The 23,620-nt window shown below is 51.4% G+C and overlaps 1 protein-coding gene across 1 annotated transcript; it reads right to left on the bottom strand.

The window, feature by feature from the left end:
* Positions 1-1,023: 1,023 nt before the first annotated feature.
* Positions 1,024-22,477, bottom strand: SDR42E2 (short chain dehydrogenase/reductase family 42E, member 2). The gene is made up of 12 exons (XM_075528118.1): positions 22,423-22,477; positions 21,371-21,555; positions 20,761-20,856; positions 17,852-17,909; positions 17,063-17,181; positions 16,376-16,451; positions 11,030-11,112; positions 9,035-9,172; positions 8,422-8,487; positions 4,197-4,260; positions 1,538-1,611; positions 1,024-1,278 (listed from the first exon to the last, which is right to left on the bottom strand). The coding sequence occupies exons 1-12, from the start codon at positions 22,475-22,477 to the stop codon at positions 1,024-1,026; spliced, it is 1,269 nt and encodes a 422-aa protein (XP_075384233.1).
* Between the last annotated feature and the right edge of the window lie 1,143 nt (positions 22,478-23,620).

Genomic DNA, 23,620 nt, shown 5'->3' with positions numbered 1-23,620 from the left:
TTCTCCAGTCACTCATCTGCAGCACCCAGTCCCCAAAGCGCTCACGGGGTGGGGGTGGGGGGCATAGAAAGGGGGCGGAGACAAGCAGGAAGGGCCTGTGGCCGGGCTGAAATTCCATTAAAGGGACAACACCGAATCTAGAGGAGCAAGGCGTCCCTGAAGTCCAGCCTCACAACGGAGAAACCAAGGAGTGGCATGCGGGTAGGTGAGGGGAGATTCTGGGCATGGGCCAGAAAGGGGTAGAGGTGGGCAAAGGGCCAATCATGGGACTACCTCCGGAGAACACTTCAGGGGCAAGGTCAGAGTTCCAGGGGGCGGATTAGGGGTTGGGCCCAGGCTCCAAGGGTGGGGCAGGGCAGGGGCGTTATAGGAAGGTTGGACTAGAGCAGGGGTTCTCAACCTTCCTACTGCCGCGACTCTTTCATACAGTTCTTCATGTCGTGGTGACCCCCAGCCATCAAATTATTTTCGCTGCTACCTCACAACTGTAATTTTGCTACTGTTATGAATCGGATATGCAGGATGCGTTTTCATGATTACAAATTGAACATAAGTAAACGTAATTAAAGCATAGTGATGGATTATAAAACGATATGTAATTATATACTGTGAAATATTTATGTGTTTCCCGAGGGTTAGGCGACCCCTGTGAAAGGGTCGTTCGACCCCCGAAGGGGTCGTGACCCACAGGTTGAGAACCGCTGGACTAGCGGGAGGGGAGGGAAGGGCCATTATCCTGGGGGCCAGGTTCAGGGCCAGGGCTCCCGAGGTGAGAAGGGGCGGAGCGGAAGCAGGGCCTAGGGAGCGCAGCAGCGGCTGGGCCAAGCCTTAGGGGTGGACCAGGGCCAGGGCCAGGGTCAGGGTCAGGGCCCAGGGAGCAGCGTGCGCGCTGGATCAGGGTTCAAGAGGTGAAGCAGGGGCGGGGGCCGTCCCAGGGGCGGGCAAAGCGCCGGAGGCGGGACAGAGGCGGTGCGGAGGCGGGAAGGGGAGACTGGTCCGGAGGCGTCCGCTGCCCGGGCTGGGTCAGTGGCGCTCCTCCGCAGCGTCCCGGGGCCGCGGCTCCAGCAGGCGCAGAGCCCAGGGCAGCAGGCCGAGCAGCAGCAGCAGGCCGAGCAGCAGCCGCGGCAGCGTCCACGCCGTGGAGCCCCGGAGCCGTGCGGGCGTGGACTGCACGTAGCGCTCCACGACGTCGCCGAAGCGGAACGCGGCCGGGGCGTAGCCGAGCTGAGCGCGGGCCTTGGTGATCTGGAAGGTGTGCGTCACGGCCACGCTGCGCACCTGCGGGGGGAGGCCGGGCAGCGAGGGGAGTGCCAGCCAGGAGGCATGGGTTTGGACGATCAGAGAGTTGCAGACTCTGAGAGTACATCCTAAGGAAAGGCTCGAAGGAGCCAGCACCAAGCCTGGACCCACGTGGTGGGTTAGTTATGGCAGGTAGCAGGGCTAGAGATGGGGGCGCTCTACCGGAGGGGCTGGAAGGGGGTGCCCACCCCCAACCCCGGGCGCAGAGGCTCCCCCAGCAGCCAGCCAGCCAGCTTACCTCGCTCCGAGTGAGCAGCGGTGGGACGCTGCAGATGGGCCTGAGGGCCAGGTGCAGATACTCCATCACTGTGGCTGTGTGGGGAGAAGAGTGGGTTTTGTCCTAAAGGGTCCGGGAGAAGCCCCCAGGGACAAGTCGGTTGGAAGCATTCTTCAGTGTGTACTAAGAGATTCTTCACTTAGCACACGCGTGTGGCCACCCGATTCCTTTAGATCAGTTTTTGGCAGGCACTTGGGTGCCTTGTTGGCACCCAATATTAAAGACTGGAGTTGCTAAATGGCGCTGAGCAGATTCCAAGGTATTGCCAGGGCCACTGTCTCTCTCATTGCTATTTCAACATGTTCACTATAGTAGGAAAATGTTTGGAGCAGCGGTTCTCAACCTGGATGGCACCCGTCTGGACCACGGTAACAAATACTGGTGCCTTGGGGCATGTGTATGTATAATATTGATTCACTGAGAAGATGCTGTGGGTCTAGGAAAGACACAGATGCCAGTCTCTATATACATATACATGTACATCCGTATACATATATGGTATACATATATATTGTATGCATAGCTGGGTGAAAGTTTATACAGAAGTTGGGGTCCCATTCAGCCCCTTCTACACATTTTCTTCAGTCAACACAGGAAGCCTTCTTCACAAGGCCATTCTGGCTTCCTACTGCCATTCATCTAGTTCCTCTGTCCCCTTTTCACATTCACCTGAAGGTAATTGATGACCCTTTGCCATCATCTAGATAACTTTTTTAAAGGAACACAGCATTGAAGCATGGTCTGCTGTATTTTGTGAACCCATCTGCTAATTAGCTACAAGGAGATAGTGTTGGCTTGAGGTATCTCATGGCAACAATCTTGGGACATCCTCCAGTCTCAGCTGGTTCAATAAGTCTGGATTTCTTTTTAGTGTGAGGTTCTGAGAACTTAACACATTTTTCCACGAGCCTATCAGGAGTCATCTGTTGTGGTTCTGATCAGAATGATCAGTAGCCATAGTTGGACACAGCGAGTATTTCTGGTCTCCGGGCGGATAAGACCATTGTTGGTGTAGACTGTTCGTCTTTTTTTAAAAACTAATTAATTAATTAATTTTTTTTTACTGTTGGTCTTGTAGACTAGCTTCTTCATTGAGTCCAGGGTTTCCTTCCTTCTCGTTTGTTCTGGAGAGACCAGTCCCTGGAGAAGGACGTTGTACTTGGTAAAGTGGAGGGGCACCGGCAATAGAAGTACCTCAAGGAGATGGATTGACATCGTGGCTGCAACAATGGGCTTAGGCATTGGAACCATTGTGAGGATGGCGCAGGGCCATCCTGTTGTGCATAAAGTCGCTATGGGTTGAAATGGACTCAATGGTACCTAATGACAATAAAATGACTGAAAGGTCTTTTTTCCCCTTGTGTGCATCTTAGTAACATCGGTTACCTTAGCCAGACCTGTGAACACTTACACACACGCAATGTTAACTTCGGCATCGCCAAAAATAATGTGTCTACTCTGGAAGATTCCTGTTCTCCACCCATCCCTGGTAACCCCAAGTGCACATGAGCGTCTACATAGTTATCAATTCTGTGTATTCATGACGCTCTTCAGTTGTTTTTAAAGTGACGCCAGTGTTGAGGACTACTGGGACTGGGCACTTATACTCCTACTCAAAACGAGGAGCCCTGGTGACGTGGTGGGTGAAAGTGCCCAGCTGCTAACCCAAAGATTGGCAGTTTGAACCCACCAGCCACTCTGCAGGAGAAAGATGTAGTAGCCGGCTGCTGTGAAGATTATAGCCGTAGACACCCTACCAGTGTGTGTGTGTGTGTGTGTTTACCCTGTCCTCTAGAGTTGCTATGAGTCAGAATCGACTCGATGGCAGTGAGGTGTTATGTTTTATTTTGTTGTTCTTTTTTTGAATTCCTCCAAAACTCCCACCAGCTGTGGCTGATCTTTCCTCAGCTGAGAGCCAAGAGTGTCCTGTGTGGACATGCTTACATGGGCCCCGGGAGACAAATGGGTGCACATTACTGCTTTAAAAAGCCAGCCTCCCAGTGCTTCGGAAGTACAGATGGACGCAGTCAGCTTTTCTAGAAACATAGCTGTTTAAGGGACGACAGGGCTTTCTGTCCCCTCAGGTGGGTCACCCTATGGCAGAAGCCTCCTCCGCATGCCAGCTGGAAAGAAGTTGGCAGAGGGATGCTGGTCATTGTCAGGGATGGCCTTGGACGCAGAATCTAGCCCTCTGGTGGAGGCTGAAAATCCAGGACCCAAAAGCAGCTTTAGTTTCCGGGAGCCCCTGGCTCCTGTACTCCTGACTTCCAGCATTTGTCTTCCAGCACATGGCCTGCCCAGGTGAGCAGCACGTCCAGATGTAATTCCCACTGTTGCACCCTGGGCCTGTGACGAAATTCCCTGAGCTGAACACAGTGGGCCCAGTCCCACCCACCGTCAAGTGGGAGAAGCTTTTGCATAGGGTGAACATCGGGGCTGCCAAGGTATTCTATGTAAGGAAGCCTCGCTCTCAGGTGAGCAAGTTCAAGGTCCGGTTTGGAGCACTTACCTGCTTTGTAACCTGGGTGCCTCACCCTAGCCCTTGCTTGGGTTTAAAATAAGGTAACATATGTAGACATAGCACAAGGAGGGCTTTGATCACACAGACCCCCTTCCTTACCTGCCAGGTAAACCAAGGACGTAGGCACCTGGATCCAGGGCGGGCTATATCCCAGCTTCTCAAACTGCAAGGAAACATGGCCTGACGTAAGGATGTGTCCTTAAAGGTTTAGTGTGGAGAGGTCACCCACTCCACTCTCCCGCTGCTCCCCCTCCCCCAGTCTCCACCCAGGTGAGCAGGGGTTTCTTTTGACACACTGCTAATCCAGCCATTGGTGGCCCACCCATGGCCAGTCACAAGCCCAAGCCAGGCTGGAAATGAATTCTACCCTTCCACAGGAAAATTTACCCTAGCAAATGACTGCAGGGTGTGGGTTTCTAACTCAGAATCGCTCACATATTTAATTGCGACGTACCCTTGGTGGTGTAATGAGTTACGCCTTTGGCTGGTAAGCACAAGATAAGCAGTTTGAACCCAGTAGCTGCCCCTCAGAAGAAAGATGAGGATTCTGTTCCCATAAAGATCGACCATTTTGGAAACCCAAAGGGGCAGTTCTACTCTGTCCTAGAGGGTTGCTATGAGTCAGAATTGACTTGATGGCAATGCATTGGGTTTGGGTTCTTATTAATACTGGAGAACATCGTGGGCATCATGCTGGATAAAGAGCGGCTCAGCGACAAAGTGGGAGACTCTCAATGAGATGGACTGACTACAGGAATGCAACAATGGGCTCAAGTATAACACTTGTGAGGATGGTGAGGACCAGCAGTGTTGTCATTGTGAGTCAGAGCTCACTTGATGGCCCCTAACAACAACAATGATATTCCTAGAGAAAGGAGACCTGGTGGTGATGTGGATTAAGCACCGAGCCATGAATGCAGGTTGCTGGTCGGATCCAGCAGCTATCCTGTAGGAGAAAGATGAAGCTGTCTGCTCCCATAAAGGTTTACAGTCATAGAAATCCAAGGAACCCAATCAATGGCAGTGAGGTCACAGAGGAAGCCCTGAGTCCATTCATGCATCTGCTCATGAGTTCAGCCTCCATTGAATTCCTTCTGACCACTGAAAGCAGCGTGACTAGCCAGGCAGAGTATTAGCCACAGAGAGTGGCTGCCAGGCCAAGGAGAAGTGGCATAACCCCAGGGGCCTTGCCTGGGTGTGTCCTCGATGGAACTTAGAGTGCCAGGCTTTCATGGTCACAAGTCACGCCCTGACTGCCTTGGCCAGAGAGCCCTGGACCAGTCTTATAAGCATTCCTGTCTGGTATAATATATGCGAACCAATTATGGTCCCATTCCTGCTTCTGTAGTCCCACCTATAACTGTGATGTATTGATCTGCTGCCAGTCATGCGCTTGTACCCATTTCCTTTGCCCTCCCATGTCCTGTGTAAGTCTCCAGTTCTAGGCGAGCCCTCGGGCACCATCGCAACTTCGTTCTAATAGTCTCCCTTATCTGGATGATGCGTTTTTGTCTTTGTCTTGCCTTTTCCTACTTAAGCCATGGTAAATATTTTCCTTTAGTGATATTTTAGATTTAGGGGTCTCTTTTGTTCCCTTCAGTATAAGTAATCTAGAAATGATTTAAAGTATACAGGAGAAAAAGAAATAAAGTATATAGGAGGATGTGCATATATTATATGCAAATGCTATGCCAATTTACAAAGGGACTTGTGCATCCAGGGATTTTGGTATCTTGGGGATCCTAGAACCAATCCCTGTGGATACTGAAGAATGACTGTATTTACCCAAGAGAAATGAAAACATATGTCCCCCGAAAAAATGTGTAAGCAAATGTTCATAGCAGCATTATTCATAATTGCTCCCAAAGTGGATAAACCCACATGCCTGTGACTCATGGATGGATAAACATGTAGTATAGCCATCGAAAGGAATAGTGTTCAGCAAGAAAAAGGAATGGGGTACTGACATATGCTAAAACATGGGTGAACCTTTACAACACTGTGCTAAGAAGTCAGGCCATATTTTGTATTACCGTATATACTCAAGTATAAGCCAACCCAAATATCAGCCGAGGCACCTAGTTTTACCATTAAAAGGGTTCATGGGGGAGCAGGGAGCAGGGATGGAGGGAAAAAAATTGAGCTGATACCAAGGGCTCAAGTAGAAAGGAAATGTTTTGAGAATGATGATGGCAACAAATGTAGAAAAGTGCTTGACACAATGGATGGATGGATGGATTGTGATGAGTTGTACGAGCCCCCAATAAAATTATTTAAAAAAATAAATAAACAATGATGATAAAAATGTTCTGAAAAACTCGGCTTAAACACAAGTATGTATGGTATTTCATTTATATGAAATGCCCAGAACAGACATATCTATATACAGAGAATAACATTTCTATATAGACAGAGCAGATATATGGAGAAAGTAGACAAGTGGTTGTCCAGAGTAGGGGCCAAGGGTAGAAGGAGGAAGAAAGTGACTACTCGTGGAGGCATTTGCTTTTTAAGAATATATATATATTAGAGTGTCGAAGATGCTATGAAATTGATTGTGATGATTCTTTAGTGGTATTAAAAACCATTGACTTATATGCTTATGAAAGATATCTCAACAAAGCTGCTTTTTAAATAACATTTTTAAAAGCAACTGCGAGATCTGGGAAGAAAAGGCAACTGCTTTGTGGACTTGGCTCCTTGCCATGGCTTAGACGGCAACTTTGAAGAATCAAAGTCTAGGGCCAAGAAAACTGGTTACCTCTTCCAACAGGTTTGGCCTGGAGAATGTGCCAGTGCACTGCTGGGAGAGGAGGTAGAGTTGTGGAAAGGGCTGAGTGTAGGAGGTCTTAGGAATAAATACTTTTCTTTTGTGCCATGGTTTACCTCCTATATTCCTCTTTCAGGGCCTCAACACATACTATGGTGGGTCACAAACAGAACTTCCACAGGGCTGAAAGTCGACAAGGAGCCCTCATAGCATGATAAGCTAGCAGGAAGAGGAAAGACCTCTCATCTTGCTTTAGTAAAGCTTACAGCCCACTATGTGGTGTCTGGAGGCTAGCTAAGACCCCAAAATTGGTCTCTACTCACCATGAGCAACAGAGGAAGAAATAGAATCAGGAATAGGAGGAGCATGTGGAATGTGTAGTTGTATGGTCTCATGGTTTTTTGCCATGAGACCAGAAAATCTAGATGGTGCCCAGCTACCATCAGTGAAACATATTGATCAAATATTTCCTAGATGAATCATTTTCAAAAGGGGGGAATGTTAAAACAGGATTTAACATTCTCATAGATGCTAGATTTTCTGAAACCCCTAAAACTATTGCTCTGAGATAATTTTTAGACTTTAAGGTAAAAATATCCCCTGAAGTCATCTTAAAATGGACCAAAAATTGTGCTGCACTATTAACACAGGTTTGCTTTAAATATTATGGTTTATTTGAGAGTGGCCATGGTGGTGGTAAACTTTTTCTTAATTTTTTTTTACCAGAGTGGTGCCATATTTGTCCTTTTTTGATGGACCTATTTCCATTAGAAACTTGGTCTTTTAAGAATTATCTAAATGAGAATACAATGACAACACTCAAGAGATTGGATAGGAAGCTTAGGGGTGAGTGAGCTTATGTTCACGAGGGAGAAACAACTCAGAAAAGGAGGGTGATATGGTTAAACAACTGAAGGATGTAATTAATGTCACTTGATAGTACACGTAGAAATTGTTGAATTGGTGCATGCTTGGCTGTGTATATTCTCCAAACAAAATAAATCGACATCAGGAGGGAAAAGCCCAATCTTGGAAATGCTAAGGGCGCTCTACTCTGTCCTATAGGGTTGCTTTGAGTTGGAATGACCTTGACAGCACACAACAACAACACGGCACAAACATTTCATGTGCTTAGCTGCTAGCCAACAGATTGGAGGTTCGAATCCACTGAGGGGCACATGGGAATAAAGATCTGGAAATCTTCTTTGGAAAAATCAGCCATTGAAACCCTCAGGTGTGTAGTTATACGGGACGATGGGGTTGCCATGAGTTGAGTAGGCTCAAAGGCAATTTGGTTGCTGATAGAAGCCAACATGAATTGGGGCAGCAGGCAGAGTGGGGACTGCAGCAAAGGAGGAGGGCATGTTCCCCCAAAGGGGCAATTGCCACCTAGCTCAAGCCAGTTCCAACAACACCCTTGGCCAGAGGAAAGTTATTCAAACCTTCTTCAAGAAGCTGTCTTGAGTTTCTGGAAGCAGAAAGGATAGCAGGGAGAGCACACACATGGATACCTGGATTTTCACTCAGGTTGGGGGCAGGAGTCTAGGGACTTACCAGCGGGGCCATCCACTCAAAGAGGTTGACACTCTCTCCATCGTTGATGTAATACGCCTGCCCGCTCTGAGGGGACATTGGGAGGAGGGTCAAGCACTCACACCCCAGCAGGGCCCGCCCCTTTCACAGGGTTCCTGGCAGCTACTCCCTCTCTCCCCTGATCCCCTCCTGGTTTGACCCCCATGACGGGAAAGAGCTGGATAATTTACATTGATTTCTGGTGCTACCACACCTCCATCAAGTCACCCAACTCTGAATCTCCCTTTCTTCATTTGACACATGGGAGGGTCATCATGGGACCCCCCCACACACTTTTTCACCTCCCCCCCCCAACCCCGGGACTGTTGGGAAGCTTCAGGAAGACTTTACACGTCCAATGCCGGGCATCTGGTGACCATTACTTCAGGGTCAACACCATCTGCCTCAAGGTCACCTCGATGAACTCATGATGTTCAGCTCAACAACCACGCCCAGACCCCAGCCTCCCTGAGCTGACATTGCAGGCAGCTGTCCTAAGATTAGGTGATGGGGCCGATGGGGTGGGGAAATCCTGGAGGGGCAGGTGGGGGTGGGCTCCCAGCTGGCACCCGTGCGAGGAGGCCTGCAGACTCACCGCCACAAAGCCCTTGGCCGCAGTGAGCGCCTCGGCTGCCAGTACGTGGGCCTGCACCAGGTTGTGCACGTGGACCCAGTTCATCCGCGCCCTGCGGTCTCCAAACCGGAACATGAACAGCCTCTTCTGGATGTGGCTCTGGTGGCAGAGGAGGGGCGATCACCCCAAGCCCCGGCCTGGCCTGGCAGACCTTCCATCTGTCTCTGGATGACTGCCGCTTTTCTCACTCTGCCAGCCCCCTCTCCCCACACCCCAGCAAACCAAGCATCCTGCCTGTGGGTGCATCCCGATGCCCAGGGACCCTATAGGGCAGGGGAGGAACACCTGGGGGTGGGGAGTGTTGAAGAGACTGCCTTGTTTTTCCTCCCTGGGAAGGATTGGTGGTTTCAACCCAGAGTGGCTACCAAGCCAGTCACCAGGGCTCCTCCATCACTTCCGACCCCGGGCTAACACCTGCCGGACCTCTCTGCTGATGGCCCAACAACCTCCTCCTGACCGCCTCCAGAAGGAAAGCCTGGTCTCTCCCATGCTGCGCCTCAGCCCTCACCTTCCCCCTCTCAGGGCAAAATGATCATCATCATTACCATTATCCCAAACCTCGGGCCACCCGTGACGCCTTGACCCCTCACTCGACCCCTCAGCAAATCCTGTGGACTCCACTTTATCCAGAACACCCCCACTCCTCCCCACCCTCACGTCCACCTCCTCTCTCTCTCTCTCTCTCTCTGCTGGCCAGAGCCTAACGGGCTCCTTGCTTCCACGCTTGCCCCCCTGCTGTGGGTGCTAGGCACCGCAGGCGGCAGGGCCGTTCCTTTTGGATCCTAAAGGAGATCAAACCTCTCTCCTGCTCAGGACCTTCCCATACGCCACAGAGACTAGCTGCTTCCTAAAGCCACCGTGGCCTTTTTACTTTCAGGTTTTGGCCTAGGTGGTTTCCACTGGTTGGAGGCTCTCTTGACCACCACTCCTTCCCTTGGTGAATTCTTTTTCTCTCCGCACAGCGTCACCTACTCCGGAAGCCCTCCAGGACCTACCTACCAAGTCCTCTCTGCTGTGCTCCTACCACTGCAGAGTCTCTCTACCCAGCTTTCCCCACACTGCACCTATGCTTAGGGCACCTGCCCCCCAGCTAGGCTGTCAGAAATTCCAAGTCCTCCTTGGTAAGTCCCAGGCACCCCGTCTTCTCTACAGATGCTTTTCTGCAGGAAGACCCTCGTCCTGACAGCCTGGGACAAAGCCTTATGGCAGTGGTTCTCAACCTTCCTAATGCCGCGACCCTTTCATACAGTTCCTCATGCTGGGGTGACCCCAGCCATAAAATTATTTTGTTGCTACTTCATCACTGTAATTTTGCTAGTTATGAATCCTAATGTAAATATCTGATAGGATGTATTTTCATGGTTACAAATGGAACATAATGAAAGCATAGAGATGCATCACGAAGACAAATATGTAATTATATATTGTGAAATTTTATTTCCAATGACAAGTAAATGAAATTTTGTCTTGAAGCATGGGTTAACAGTCTTCAAGCTGGGTACTCATAGATGGGCATATCTGCATGTGGGCGGACCCACCTGGATAGAGGAGTGGTGTCTCGGTTCCTAAGACTATGGGAAATATAAATTTTCCGATGGTCTTAGGCGACCCCTGTGAAAGGATGATTTGACCCCCAAAGGAGTCGAGACCCACAGGTTGAGAACTGCTGCCTGAAGGAGTCCACAGACCAGGGCAGAACACAGTCCCCTTTCTCTTTGGGGCCACAATTCCATGTCTCCCCACCTGGGCCTAACCGGGCTGGCACCTGGTAAGATCTCTGGTGAACTGGGCTAAGTCTTGAGGCTGGCCTACGGAACATGCTGGTGGGCCTGAGGGGCATGAACGATGGAATTCAGGAGTTGAGGAAGTAACTGTCAGATAAGGACTCTTAGCTGAGTGGGCCCTGTCAGCATGCACACAACATGTCTCAGTGTCAGAGGAGGCTGGGTGACATACCATCACTCGGGGGAGATGCCTCTGCTCCTCGGGGCCATAGATACCCGGGGGCCGGAGCACACATGTCCGTAGAGTTCCTCCTCCTAGGACACAGAGGAGAGTGGTCAGGACCAGGAGGAAGAGGGAGAGACAGGTGGCCCACATCTCCTGTCCTTACCTGGACAGGTTGGAGGGGAAGAATTGCCTCTTGGGGTTTCCTCATTCAATTAGTTACTCTCTCAGTCAATCTGTTAGTCACTCGATAAACACTATTCAAGTTTGGCTCCCCTAGGATGGATATTGTCAAGACGCCCAGGACAGCCAAGAAACGGTCCCTGTCCTCATGATGCTCTTAGGCCAGTGGCTAAGGTAAACTCTAGATGAAGATCATCTTCACAGCCCCTGAACTTGACAGATGTGGTGGCCTTCACCTTTTCCCCATCCCCCTCCCCCCCATGGCCATTTCACAGACCCACACTCCTGCAGGCCCAACTTGAGCTCTTTCTGCTGCTGGTTAGTGAGTCAGTGACTGTGACCACTCTCAGAAAGGTCCTACTATGTCTGGTAAGCCGGGAATTCCCCCCACACCCAAGGCATTGCTGAGGTGGGACCTACTATTACACTTGGTTTAGGGATGAGAAAACCAAGGCTCAGAGAAGGAACGTAACTTGTCTGAGGTCACACAGCTCCGTGTGGTGGAGCTCAGATAGAAAATCAAGGCCCAGGCCCTTTCCACTAACACTCCTGCTTCTGCGAGCACAGTACAAGCAGTATATCTTGTCTTTCAGCCTGCGCAGCCTTGGTTTCCCCACCTGTGAAATGGGTGTTGTGCTTGTCAGAAAATAAATGGAAAAAGGAAAGGACTGCCAAGGGGTCTGGTCCTCAGACTCCCATTGGTAATCCCAGTGGAACCCCAGGTTTCTCAAGCTCTCCACCAAACGGTTCCCAGTGGTGGGAGTGAGCGAACGTGTCTCCTCTCGGGGGCTACAGTCCAGACAGGCTGCCACAAACACATTTCTTTGAATGCCTACTCAGTTTTTGGTTTTCCCACCTAATCCATGTGTGTTTAAAGTAAGATTTTTTTTTAAGTTTTAAACTTTCTTCCTTTTTAAGTTAATTGTCTCCCCAGTCTCAATCCTTTAAATGAAAGGGTGCCTCTAACAAGATCTTCTCTCTCAAGGCTCAGGTTCCCCAATGGGTTGCGGCCCAGTTAGGGAAGCTTGTTGTAGACTCTCTTCCATGGCCAGCAGCCCAATCTCCTCTGGGGGACTCCTGTCTCTTTGCATGGGGTCTCGCAGGGAAGTGGTTGCCATGGGCCCAAGCTGGGCTAATAAGATGCTCTCACCCAGGAAGGTAACTCTCTATGGCTGATGCCTAAGAGTGGGTTCACCATGAAGAATTGAGGGTCAGCTCTTGCTTGGTCCTTTCCATGCCCAGTGGCCATTTTTCTGGGACTGATCCTGCATTCTTCCAACATAAGTCCCTTTTCCCCTTAAATTGGCCAGGGCCAGTGTCTCCTGGTCATGACTAGACCCCTTAGCTGCTACATTCTCCAAAACCCTTGTTTTACAGTAAGGCCCAAAGCAGTGGGTTGACTGGTGGCCTTCCACAAGATAGGTTCCTCTCCAGGGACCTGTGAATATGGCTTTATTTGGGGGTGGTGTGTCTTTACATAGATCATTAAGTTAGCGAGCTAGAGGTGAGATCATTCTGGCTGATCTCAAAGAGTCCTATGTCCAAGGACAAGTGTCTTTATGAGAGGTATACAGAGGAGAAACAGATGGAGAAGAGATGGTCACATGAAAGTGTGATGGAACCATAAGCTGAAGAAGGCTCGGGGCTACCAAAGCTGGAAGAGGCAAGGAAGGGTTCCCCCTAGAAACTTTGGAGGGAGTTAGACCCTGCCATCACCTTGATTTTTTCCCCACTTCTAGCCACAAGAACTGTGAGAGAATAAATTTCTGTTGTTTTAAGTCACTAAGTTTGTGGTCATTTGTTACGGCAGCTTCAGGAAGCTTACTCACTCAGTGACAGCAGGGACACACCCTGCTTACACTGATCTGGGACCTGTACCTCTCAGGACTCTGCTACAGTTAAGGGGACCTAAGGGACCAGTGTGGGGAATAGGGAACCGAAATCACCTGGGGTGACCATAGCTGGACATCTGGGCAGGCAGGTATCAGGTGAGCTCTTCTGTAAACAGCTTGCAGCTAATTTTAAACTCTGGGTCACTTGGCTGTGTGTGTAGGGGGAAGGGAGGGCATCAGGTTGCAGGTGACACTGGCCAGTGGGGCACTAGGCAGTCACGTCACAGAGGGGCTGGCCCAGGATATCCATGACTCTCTTGACCATGGAAAGCTGGGGGTGTTCGTATAAATAATTCTCATCTGGAGGATTGGGTGTCTGGCATGTAGGCTGCTGGTGTGGCCTGGGGAGGCCCTAGGGAGAAAAGAGAAATCAACTGCCCAAGGTCAAACTCCTGGGGAAACCCAGCTGGATCTTCCCAGGGTCTTTAAGGAACAGAGCCCTTGCTTGAGGTCTGCTCAGTTGGGGCTGCAGTGTGACACTGTGGTTAATTCCAAGCTCCTGGTGTCAGAGCCCGTGTGTGTGTGTGTGTGTGTGTGTGTGTGTGTGTGTGTGTTGGGGAGAGGGGTGGGGAGGGACCAAATCCCACTTCTGCCATCTAGCAGCGGTGTCACCTTGAGGCTCAGTTTTCTCACCTACACGTTGGAGGTTTTAATCTCAAGTGTCCTTAGAGCTCCAAGAGCAGTCCATTTGGTTTCTGAGTTTAGATGGTAAGCAAAACCAAGTTCTGTGATTTCTTTTCTCTTTCTGAATTTCAGAAATGGAGCCGTTATCCTTTGTCTCGCTGAGGATTTATCTGAATCTGTTTAGGTCCTGAATTTAGGGATAGCTCAGGCTCCCACCTTACAGGGATGTTGTGAGGCGTGGAGGAGAATTCTGCAAGTAAAAGTAGGATCTGGACTTAGAACAATCAAAAGGGGTGTTTTGCCGGAATCCAGCTCAGCTGGCAGGAAGTGACAGGAATGAAGGAGGGACAGTGAATGGAAATGGGAAACAAGAGGAGGAAATGGGATGAGAGCTGTCACTTTGTGGGAGTTTCATTCAACATCACAAAACAAAAGCCGTGTAAGGTGTTGAAACAAAGTGGGAACCACTTTGTTCTGTAACCATGTTCATGTTCTAGTACCAAGGGGCTTCAAAAAGTTCGTGGAAAAATGGAATGAAAAGATAATGGCATTTTTCCCACAAACTTTTTTTAAAAAACATTTTATGAGGGACTCATACAACTCTTATCACAATCCATACATACATCAATTGTATAAAGCACATCTGTACATTCTTTGCTCTCATCATTTTCAAAGCATTTGCTCTCCACTTAAGCCCTTTGCATCAAGTCCTCTTTTTTCCTCTCCCTCACCACTACCCCCTCCCTCATGGCGCCCTTGATAATTTATAAATTATTATTTTGTCATATCTTGCCCTGTCCGGCATCTCCCTTCACCCCTTTTCTGTTGTCCACCCCCCAGGGAGGAGGTCACATGTAGATCCTTATAATTGATTCCCTCTTTCCAACCCACTCACCCTCTACCCTCCAAGTATTGCCCTTCACACCCCTGGTCCTGAAGGGATCATCCGCCCTGGATTCCCTGTGCCTCCAGCTCCTTTCTGCACCAGTCCCACAAACTTTTTAAAGTTCCCTGAGATATTAAAATCTATGGAAGCCAGAACTTGTGGTTGGTGAAAATCTGTCAGAGAAGGAACATGCAAAAAATTCCACTTAAGCCAGTGATGGCAAAGTGGTAAGACTGCACCCTGTCAAAAATGGAAACTTTATGAGACCCGGTAAAACCAGGCTGGCCCAGCCACTGGTGGCTCACACAGGCTTCCATCGATTGCTTCGCTGTTACCAGAAGAGGCAGTACAGCCAGGCAGCTGAGGCAGACTTCTCCGGGAAGTTAATAAAGGTGAAGGGTTAGGGCCCCTCACTTCATGGACCCTTCCAAAGCTCTGTAGAGTACCTTATTCCATATTCATGATTCATAAATTGGTATATAAATAACCCCAAATTCTCTAAACTCACTGCTGTCAAGCCGATTCCAACTCCTCATATGTCAACAAGGCGCCTAAAATTGGATATACTCCTGGTGGCAGAAAAGAAAAAATTCTTTGGTGGTGCAATGAGTTAAGTATGGGTTGCTAACTGCAAGGTTGGTGGCTCAAAACCCCCAACTGCTCCATGGGAGAAAATTGAGGCTGTTGGCCTCTGTAAAGATTCACAGCCTTGGAAACCCTAAGGAGAGAGTTCTCTATCCAACAAGGTCACTCTGAGTCCGAATCGACTCAGTAGTTTGGCTTGCTTTTGCAGAAAAGAGAGCTAGCCTGGGGTCACCCTCTGAGCTTGTCTCCTCGCCTATAGAGTAGCTGTCAGGGTACTGCTCTCCTGCCCCCACCCCATTCACCCCATAGAGCTGCAAGGCCAGTCGGAGGAGCTGGGCTGAGGACAGAGAGTCCACAGTGCGTGAAAGGGCCAGTACCCGCAGTACCACCTGGGTCACCAGACAGGGGTCAGCAAAACACACATGAATGCTCAAACAGGTCCCGCCAGTCTTGCTCCAAAGCTCCGGTCAACCGAGCCTCCCAAATGGCTCTTGAATTCAGCCTGTGCTTCCATGCACACTGCTACCAACAGCGCAGCGCCATGGCTGCCTCTCGGCCGGCTTTGGAAATCGCCTCTTTACTGGAACCTCCCTCTGCTCCTGCAACCCGGCCCAGCACGGTGGCCAGAGGGAGCTTTCTAAAACACACATTGCCCTGTCATCCCCCTGCTTAGAGCCCAACTTCAATGGCTCCCAATCAAGCCCCGGCAGCATGACACAGCTCACAAGGCTCTGCATGACCCTGTGCACCTTCCTTCTGACACTGGTCCCCTTGCTGCCACTGGGCCTCTGCCCCTGCAGTGCCTGCTGCTGGACATCCTTTTCCTTCCTCCACCCTTCACCTACAATGGTCTTTCCATTCGGTGGCCGCAGCATATCTTTCCAGGTCAGCTAGGGTAGGAGCCCCCACAGCCCTGCTCTCCCTGAATCACACTGTCATGCCTAGTCTCCCCCCCCCCACCTCCAGGTCTGCCCTCTCCCCCCAGGCTTGGAGCAGCAGGAGGACAAACTGGACCTGACTCTTGCCAGGGTGGCTGGCACCTATCAGGGGGGCTCAGATTTGTTCCATGGTGAATGGCCCATGCTATGGTGAACTTTGGCAGAGGTGGGCCTTAGAAAGGATCTTGAGCTAGACTCACCTGGGGCTTTCAGGAGAGGCATGTGGATTTGGCCCCATCCCACTCACCTGGAAGTGGTGTCCCATTGGCCATCAGAATCAACTGGTCAGCGATGGCTTTGGTTCGGGAATAGTGGTCCATATGCTGTCAAGTGGACAAGGGGAACAGAGCCACTGGAAAGGGCCCACTGCCCCGTTGGTCTGGCCCCTGGCTCATCTTGGCTTCCAAGCATACCAGGGTTGGATTCTCCCCCACCCCGAGCCCTGAGTCCTAGCACCCCCTTCTCCTCCTGAGCTGTGAAAAGAGACAGGTGCGCAGGGTCCAGAGCAGCGAGAAAGGTAGAAAGGACTCATTGTTCCTGCCAGCTCCAAATGCCTGCCCGGCGGTGGTGAATCTGGGCATGCGATGGACTGCTCAGTAGTCTTTCGTGTTCACGTGGTGCTCACAAGGACCTTATCTCATTTCCAGATCCCCACAACCCGAGAGATGGTGCTATCGTGCCCAGATGAAGAAACAGGGTCAGAGTGGTTCAAGCATTTGCTCAGGCTCACACAGGGAGCGAGTGGCCCGGCAGAGTCCAAAGCCCTGCTGGCACACTAGCTAAAATTGGAGGGGCTCGTGCCACCCAGGGTTGGGGGACCCTTTTTCCTAGAACGCACCCTGATTGTGAGGCTGACCCGACCATGCCTGGTTCCACCCATTCCTCCCCTCTGGGCTTTGGGTTGCCCCCACCTGCCTCTCCTGGCAGCGAGTACCTTCTCCAGAGGGAAATATGGCACGGAGTCCTCATCACCCTGCTCTATGGGATTCCCACCGAAGGCAACGTTGACAGTGCTGGTGTAGACAAGCCTTGGAACGCGCCGGTGGACACAGACTGCCGCGGCGCACAGCACCGCACACACGTGCAAACAAAACACACACGGGGCCAGCAGTCAGCCCAGGGGTCCCCCAGGCGCCTCCCCTCGGCAAACCCACCCATCTTCAACATAACACTAGCCCTGGGACACCCCATCATGCAGAAGCTGCTCAGTGGGGAAGGGCCTGTCTGCCCGAACTTGGGGTTTGGATCATGGCCCTGCTCCTTGAGCCCTTGAGCCCCAGGCCCGCTCACTCATGCTTCTAAGTGCGACCCCAGAACTACCTCGCCAAAGTCAGGACAGGAGAGAGGCTCACTCTAGGGGGCCACATAGCAAAAAGGCATGCTAGAATCAGAGAGAAGACAAAGAGAGGGACAAGGCCGGCCGAGCCCAGAGCGTTGACATGGCCTTCCTTATAGCCCCTTTGGTAATTGCTCTTCCTCCCAAACTGCCCTCCACGTCGCCAGCACACCATGCCGATGCTGACTGGCCCCTGCAAGGCCCCGGGCAGGCCTGCGGTTGTGAAGCATGTGCTGGCTCCCAGGCCTTCCCCTGGGAGAGCAATAGCAGGGGAGAGGGTCCTACATCCACCCCATCGCCTGGCCCCAGGAGGTAGGCCAATGGCCCGAGTGAGCGAGAAAGGGAGAGACACAGCACACCACACGGTAGGTAACTCTGTGTGCCTACCATCAATCACTAGCTTGGTGCCTCCGACATTTATCGACTCTATTTGCTCTTTTTGCAGCTAAAAGACAAGGTGGAGGTGGGAAAGGCAAGGGGGAGACTCAGACCTTGTTGCAGGGGCTATAAGGCTGTGCTGGGGGTCGGGGCAGGATGGTAGGCACAGAAAGACTGACTAAGGGGCTGCAGGGCAGCACAGGATGAGAGCCCAGGGTTCTAGTGTCCAGTTCTGCCATCTTCTACCTGGTGGCCCAGGGAGACCACTGCCCCTCCCCACCCACTGGCCCCTCATCTCCCTTACCTGTAAATGTAAACCTTCATGGTCAGGCAGAATGAGCCTGAAGACTGTTAAATACCACGCATGACCTATGATCAAGTCTAAGTTGCCTCATCTGTAACATGGGTGTAGTCATACTTCTGGGGCCTTAGCCCTTAGGGCTGAAAACCTAAAGCAATTGCTCTTCAGTAAGTGCTCTGGTGTGTGTGTGGCTGGGCTGAGCCTGGACACCCCAGTCTCAGTCAATGCTCACAACAGCCCTCTCAGGTCTCACGGCCATCCAGGGGTTTCGGTTCCTAACGACCCTGGAGGGCAGGGGAGAACTGCCCCTGTGACTTTCTTTCTGAGGCTTCAACTATGAGTGGAGAAAGCCTCATCTTTCTCCCACGAAGTGGCTGGTGATTTCAAACCGCTGACCTGGCGGTTAGCAGCCCAACTTCACCCACGACTCCACCAAGGGCTCTTTCACGACAGCCCTTCAAGTACGGGTCTGTTGATCTTGAAACCACACTTGCTCTGGCTACAGGTGTTTTTGTTTGAGGTCGGTAATACAATCACTAGGTTAAAAAGAATTCAAATAACCAGAGTGATACAGGGCACAGCAAGTCTTCCTTTCCTGCCCCGGAGGCAGCCACCGCGTCCAGTGCCCACTGTTTCCTTGGCAAGAACCCCACCGCGTATTCGGAGCAGCACACGTGTATGGGTGGGCGGATGCGCACAATCTCACCCGGGCACTTTTCATGTCAGTGCACGTGCATGTGCGAGTGTATCCGGACACATTCACCTGAGCTCTTTTTTAAACAAACAGGACGACGACAGCAAACTCTGTTCCGCACCTTGGAAATCGCTCCGGATCAACGCCTATCGAGTTACTCTGTTCTGAGCGGCTGCCTAGAATTTCACTGCGCGGCCACAGCGCCAGGGACGCGCATCCTCCCCAGCGGGTGGGCGTGTAGGCTGCTGCCGCTGTGCGCTACTAAGAACAATATTGCAGGGACAACTGGCGTGGAAGTCAAGAGGACAACCACACGTTGAGAAGAGACTATCAGTGTCGCTAATCGCCGTGCAGAGAAATGGTCAATGGGAGTCTACACGGCAGGGTAAGCTTCCACCCCAAACACAATACAATCATATTATTATTTTATATATATATATATATATATGCATATATATATATGCATATATATATATATATGCATATATATATATATATATATATATATATATATATATATATATATATATATATAAAGTCAAAAGCTGTTCTCCAGAGAGAAAAACAATGATATAGGGCAGAGGGTCCCAACCTCAGAAGGCCTACCATCTCCCTTCCAGAAAAAAAAATGACTCAGTGTCCACTGGCCATGAAACATTTTTGTACCATAGCTCATAATCCAGGATTAAGGGGTGTTGTAAATAGGTGCTGATGAGCTTAACACCTAATGACCATATTCACAGCAGAATGGAACGCTGCCTGGTCCTGCACCATCCTCACAGAGGTTCCTGGGCCGGAGCCCAGCGTTGCATCCACTGTGTCCACCCATCTCCTGGCGGGCCTTCCTCTTTTTCACTGCCCCTCAACTTTACCAAACTGGATGTCCTTCTCCAGGGACAGGTCTTTCCTGCCAACATGGCCAAAGTGTGTGAGATGAAGTCTCTCCATCCTTGCCTTCAAGGAGCGCACTGGCCTTCCTTCTTCCAAAGCGCAGGGATCTGCTTTCCCACCACTACACTTGACTGTCCCTGGGCCGGACTGGGGTGGTTTGTGTGTTGCTGTAAAGCTGAAAGACATGTCACTGGCACTTCAAATGCCACTGCGGTCACTCATAGTGCACAGGCTTCCATGGAGCCTCCAGACTACGGCCAGATGAGACTTCATCGCCCATACTTTAGACATGTGGTCAGGAGAGTCCACCCTGGAGAAGGACATCATGTTTGGGAGTGGAGGGGCAGCGCCAAACAGGAAGGTCCTCCAGGAGATGGCTGAACCCAATGGCTACACTAATTTGCTCAAGCATGGGCCTCATTGTGAGGATGGGTCAGGACTGGAGAGTGCTTTGTTCTAGTGGACACAGGGTCACTATGACTTGGAACCTAACAACAACAACAACAACATCTGCTTTGGCAGTCCCTCAGATAGTTCCAGCGCCCCCAGGGAGTGGTATTGCCCACTTTGGGAAATACTAACGAAAGCAAAGAAGTAGATCCCGAAAGAAAGAGTATTCAAGACAGAATACATGAAAGTGAAAATAAAAAGTAAAACCTTTTATTATTCTTTCAATACAATCAAAGCAAGGCAATGCTTCAAATATAGGAGCCATTTCTGCTCATAGGATATGTGCGAATTTAAAATGTGAAAGATAATCACACTGTCTCTTGGAAAAGTTAAGACAAGCAGGAATAATACCTCCACTTCACAGATGAGGAAACTGAGATTCACAGAGGTTAAGTTACCTTGCCCTACGTCACACAGCTAGACAATGGACACAAATTCAGGCTGGGAGTACCTAAAACTCCTTCCCCAGCCAGTGAAGAGTCAGCATGGAAACAGAGGTGTGGGGGTGGGGGCAGGGGCGGGGGGAGGCAGAGCTAGGATCTGAACCTATATAACTCCAAGTATCATGGGTGAGAAGCTTACCTTCTCAGCACCGGACATTCCATAGGAGGCTACGTGGAAGACGCAGTCCACCCCTTCGAATGCGTGGTGGAGGGCTTCTTCATCTCGGACATCAGCCTGCAACGGGCAACAGGTGAAGCAGGACGTTCAAGTCCTAGACAAACAGAGGTATCAGCTCTGCATTCAGCTCCATCCGAGAGCCCTGCCCTCTCCCAGGCTAAGCGTGCATAGGGTCAAAAAAGGCTGGTGGGTGGGGACCACTGTAGGATTCAATACATATTGTCAGTTGCAGTCACCACTGCTGCCACTTAGCAAGCTCTCTAAGGGACAGGGTTACGCTAGGTGTTTACACGCATTATCTCATTAACGTGGTATGAGACCCTCATGCAGTGGGTACTATTGTTATTGCTATGACTCTCCCCTTTCTGTGGGTGAGTCACTGGGCTCTGGGAGGCGGAGTCTATGGCCAGGGCTGCACAGATGGGCACTACGGGAGCTGGGGTCTGTGCCCAGCAGTGCGATGCTAGAGCCTGGGTTTTAAAACACACAGCTGGTTTGACCTGACACTGCCCTCCTTCCTCGCAAGAGCCTGGGTGTCCCCACCAGTCCCCCCAACCCCTTGTCCCTAAACCTGGATGAACTGGGTTCCTGGAGGCAGCTGCCACTGAGGTCTTCGGAGGTCGAGCAGGATGACAGAGGTGCCGCTCTGGGCCAGGCTGGAACCCAGGCTGAAGCCCAGATAGCCTCCTCCTCCAGTCACCAGAACCTTCTGACTGGGCGCCTGGGCGGCTTTGGCTTGAGTCTTCTGCTTTGGTGCTGGGGTGGGGGCTACCCTTGGCTCACTGGGCTTGGGCTCATCCGTGGGCCCCTGTGTAGGTCCTGGCCCCGACTCAACTCTTGGTTCAGTTGCTGACCCAAGTGCTGACCCAGCTCCTGGTGCAGGCCCCAGACCTAACCCAGGCCCCAAAACCATACAACCCTCTGGTCTAGATTCTGGAACAGTATCAGGTCCCAGTCCAGACCCTGGCACTGTACCAGTCTGAGGCTCAGGCCCTGCAATGGCACCGGGCCTCAGGACAGACCCTGGGACATCTCCAGACTTGGAGCTCACAACAGCACTGGGCTTTAGGCCGGGTCCTGGGCCACCACCAGGCTCAGGTCCCACTGCCCTGGGCCCTGACCCAGACCCTGGCACAGTACCAATCTGAGGCCCAGACCCTGTAGTAGCGCTGGGCCCTGGGACAGACCCTGGGGCACCACCAGGCCTAGACCCCACAGTAGTATTTGGACCTAACCCAGACCCAGATCCTGGGACTCTATCAGGCTCCAGGCCAGATGCTGGGACAGTACCAGGTCCAGGCCTATGCCCCAGGACAGCACCCAAACCAGACCTAGACTCTGGCACCAAATCTGCCCTTGGTCCAGGCTCTGAAATTGCACCTGGCCCTGACCGAGGCCCGGGAACTGCAGCAGATCCCAGCCCTGACCCTTTGACTGCACCAGGCCCGGGCCCAGATGCTGTCCCTGTACCAGGCTCTGGCCTAGGCCCTGAAACAGCGCCAGTCCCCAAGTCAGGACCCGGCGCTGTACCAGTCCCGACCCTGGGTCCTGATGCAGACCCTAAGTCAAACCCTGGACTTGAGACCCCACCCCAGGCCTGGCAGACGGGGCAGCTCTTATCGCCCTGGTCAGGGGCTTTGCAAGCCTCTGGGGAGGAGCCTGTCGGGTTGGGCTTCATCCTCTACTGCTCCCAGGGCCCCTGGATTTGTCCACCTGTGGGGCAAAAGAGTAGAAACATGTTTTAGAGTCATGTCAAGTCATGTGGATTATCAGACTCTTAGGGACTGCGGTAGAAATTAGAGACACCCCCACCCCGAGTTCCCCAGGAACTGGCTCCTTTCAGAATCTTGAGAACCTTTAAGATGGTTGTTTGTCTCTGGGCTATCTGGTCTCTCTCAGAGAGAGCCAGGGCCAATGCCCTGGATTTTACAATGGTGGAAACTGAGGCCCATAGCCTCACTGCCTGGCTGAGCCCCACACCAAGAATTCTTAACTTCCCTTAAAATCTTCAGTTCCCTTGTGGGAACCAGTAGAGGGCAGATTAAATCATGCTAAGGGAACTTGACCAGGCTGGAAGGTGACTGTTTTCTGAACTAGGGCTGGTGGGGGGATGGGAGTGGTTGGGGGCTGCGGAGGGCGGGTGTGACTTCCTAGACTCTTGGACCTAGAGGAAGAGGAGGGTGGGCTCTGTGCATGATTCCTCTGCCCAGCGCTGACACCTGCTGCCTCTGGTTCTCCCAGGTGCCCAAGGGACCAGTGGTTAGCTCTGCAGGTGTCTTGGCCAGGCACATGACCTCAGACCACCTCACTGAGGAGCTCATCCTCCTCAGCCTGGATCTAAAGTAAGTCAGATGTCAGTCGTGGTCACCACCATCTGCCTCCACTCCCTGATCCCACCAGAGGAGAAGGCTGGATAAGAGGTTGGTCATCATCATCACCTCCCTTAATAACAGCAACTATGTGCTGAAGGCCTACTGTGTGCCGGGCTCCACGAATACAGACAGGCAAGTGTCTGTATCTATGGTGTCCACTAATATCAACGAACAGATGTTTGGTGAGTGACCAAGTGACTAGCTGACAACAACCTCAGGGTTGTTGCTGGTGATATCAAAGGACAGGGGCCCTGTCCCCAAGGAGCCCAAACAAAAACCTACTACCACTGAGTTAATTCTGACTCATAGCATCCCTGGGGGAGGAAGGACTGTCCCACAGGGTCCCCTAGCCTTCACATCTCTGCAGAAACAGAAGCCCCATCTGTCTCCTCAGAGTGGCTGGCAGCTCTCACTCTCAAATTCACTACCATCCAGCCAATGCGGACTCA

The sequence above is a fragment of the Tenrec ecaudatus genome, chromosome 12 (assembly GCF_050624435.1).
Source record: "Tenrec ecaudatus isolate mTenEca1 chromosome 12, mTenEca1.hap1, whole genome shotgun sequence".
Lineage (NCBI taxonomy): Eukaryota > Metazoa > Chordata > Mammalia > Afrosoricida > Tenrecidae > Tenrec > Tenrec ecaudatus.
Note: the sequence above shows the minus strand (reverse complement) of the source record. Positions and strands in the feature narration are given on the sequence as shown.